Consider the following 2,234-nt stretch of genomic DNA (forward strand, 5'->3'; position numbering starts at 1 on the left):
TGTCGATTCATGTAGAATCAACTCCTGGCCGAGACGGATTCGTCGGTCGCTGTGTCCTCCATCATAGACAAAGACGGTATACTGCTCCTGCGCAAAGATTTGGTAGGTGTTTCTTTCCTGAGTAGGGTCAGAGACAGCTGATCTTATTCCTAAAGGTAGAAAAGAGATATTGGTCCGTTCCTGATGTGGTAGTCTAGTCCTGAATAGTCCAAGCAGTGGTGCCCTCCGCCCCACAGTCATTGATGAAGTCTCCATCTACAACCGAGGGCGTATGAGCCTGTCTCGCGGGCTTCCTGTTCCAAAGGTAGGCCTGCGCATCTCCCGCTTTTGAGCGTACGTCTCCTGTTTTGCTTTGTTGATTATTCGGGCGATGACTTGTCTGCGAGAGTCTCCTTCTCTCTTATGCTTCTGGGCGGCAAAGCGTGCAGCACGGGAGCGGCGCTTCTTTTCGTCCTTTTCGATATCCTGGATCTTCTTTTCCAAGGTGGGGTTCTTCATTGGCATTCTTGGACTTCCTGGGTAGAGTGGTTTCTCCAATATATTTTCTGGGCTGGATAGCTCTGGTCCGGAGTGTCTGGGTGGGCTGCGGGGCTGTCGAGTGATGAAAGTGGGGAGGAGTGATGATTTTCCCTGGCTGTCCTAGCTGTTCCCTTTATATTCCTGGCTGGCGCAGCCTTCGGGTACCTTCTGGAATCTTCCGTAGGTCTCCTTAGAAGATGCCCTGATTTTTCTGGGGTTCCCATAATTTTTCTGGGGTTTATAGGAATTTTTCAGCAATTTGTAGGAATTTTTCTGGAGTTTTCTGGGTCAGAACTAGTGTTTTGAAGCCGAAGTTCAATCTCCGCCGTTAGTTCCGGGGCCAGAGCTAAGTCTCGGGTCGGGCTCCTTCCAAATTGGGTAGTTTTGGGCGCTTGCCGGCTTGGGGCGTCCAAACGGGGTCGTCCGGGGCCGGGGCTTCCCTTTTCGGAAAGTTTCCGGACGCGTGTGGCTCGCGTGCTCGGTCGGACTCGGTCCGGTCACGTGACCTCTTGGCTCGTGACTTCTTCGCGCGTGGCTGTTCGACGCGTGACCTCTCAGCGCGTGGCCTGCCGGATTTGGCTCTCTCGCGGGCGCTGGCTGCTGGCACTTGCCCTGGGGCCTCGCTCGCTGCCTCCTTCGTCCTCGACGTCGTCTGCCTCCTCCTCCTCACCGTTCTCTCGCTTTCCCTCGGTGCTTCTTCGACTCCTCTTCATCGTTCTTCGGCTGTCCTCGATGCCTCGGTGTTGCTGGTCGTTCTTCGGTGCTGCAAGCTCGGGTTAGTTCCCGGGCTTGCGGCTGTTCTTCGGTCTCACTTCTCTTCTCCTCGGTCTCTCTCGCGTCGCACGACCTCTGGCTTCTCCTCGTCGGCTCTCTCGGTGTCTACGTCTCCGGCGCGCGCGTAATCCGAGCTCAACAGCTCGTTGTGCTTACGCCTCGCTCCTCGCAGGCTCAAGACTTGCCTGCTCGTCGCCAGGACTTCGATGTCGGCTGCTTGGCCCTTCGCATGGCGTTCCTGCGCGTGCTCGCGGGTGTACGCGCGTGCGTGTAGCTTCAAGATCGCGCCGTCAACATCGGGATGTCTCATCAGCGCGCTCGGCAGCGGCTGGGGTTGCGTTGGGACACACACACGGGCATGGCCACGGGCATTTGGTAAGTACTGACTACGTTGTTCGTCGCACACGGCCGGGATGGCGTTTCCTTCGCATGCACGGCGTTGTACGCGTGCTCGCGCGCGCGCGCGGCCCCAAGATCCCGCTCGCGCGCGCAGATCTCGGTGACCTGAGGCTGCGAGTCTCGCGCCTCGTGCGCGAGCTCCTCCTCGGGTCCTTCTCGGGGTACCTGGCTCATGAACGGGGCCTCCCCGCTCAGAGCATCGCTCTGTTGTGGTGGCTGTGGCTCGCGCGGACGCCTACCTTCGGGCTGGCTTCGACGGGTTGCTCCACTGCGGTGGACTGGTGCTCTGGGGGCGGGAGGTTTCGTCTATGCGGCCAGGCCGCTTATCTCCATAGGCATACACCCCCGGGAAGTACATGAGCAGTACACAGTCGTAGTCCGAGCGTAAACATAGGGGAGCGAGCATAGTCCAGGCATAGGCATAGGGGGAGTGGGCGCATAACTGGGTGGCAGACAGATACTAACCAAACCTTTTCTTCTACAGATCCTCGCGTCGCGCTTAGGCGGCCATCTCCACCTCCATCGACTCGCTGCGGGTAGGC

At 58.4% G+C, this 2,234-nt stretch overlaps 1 protein-coding gene across 1 annotated transcript; it reads right to left on the bottom strand.

Moving 5' to 3' along the window:
- Positions 1-1,185: 1,185 nt before the first annotated feature.
- Positions 1,186-1,866, bottom strand: TRAVEDRAFT_54851 (uncharacterized protein; the record flags this gene model as incomplete). Its single annotated transcript, XM_008047779.1, has 3 exons — positions 1,186-1,282; positions 1,332-1,621; positions 1,681-1,866. 3 exons carry the CDS (start codon positions 1,864-1,866, stop codon positions 1,186-1,188), a joined length of 573 nt encoding a protein of 190 aa, XP_008045970.1.
- Between the last annotated feature and the right edge of the window lie 368 nt (positions 1,867-2,234).

This window comes from Trametes versicolor (genome assembly GCF_000271585.1).
Source record: "Trametes versicolor FP-101664 SS1 unplaced genomic scaffold TRAVEscaffold_239, whole genome shotgun sequence".
Lineage (NCBI taxonomy): Eukaryota > Fungi > Basidiomycota > Agaricomycetes > Polyporales > Polyporaceae > Trametes > Trametes versicolor.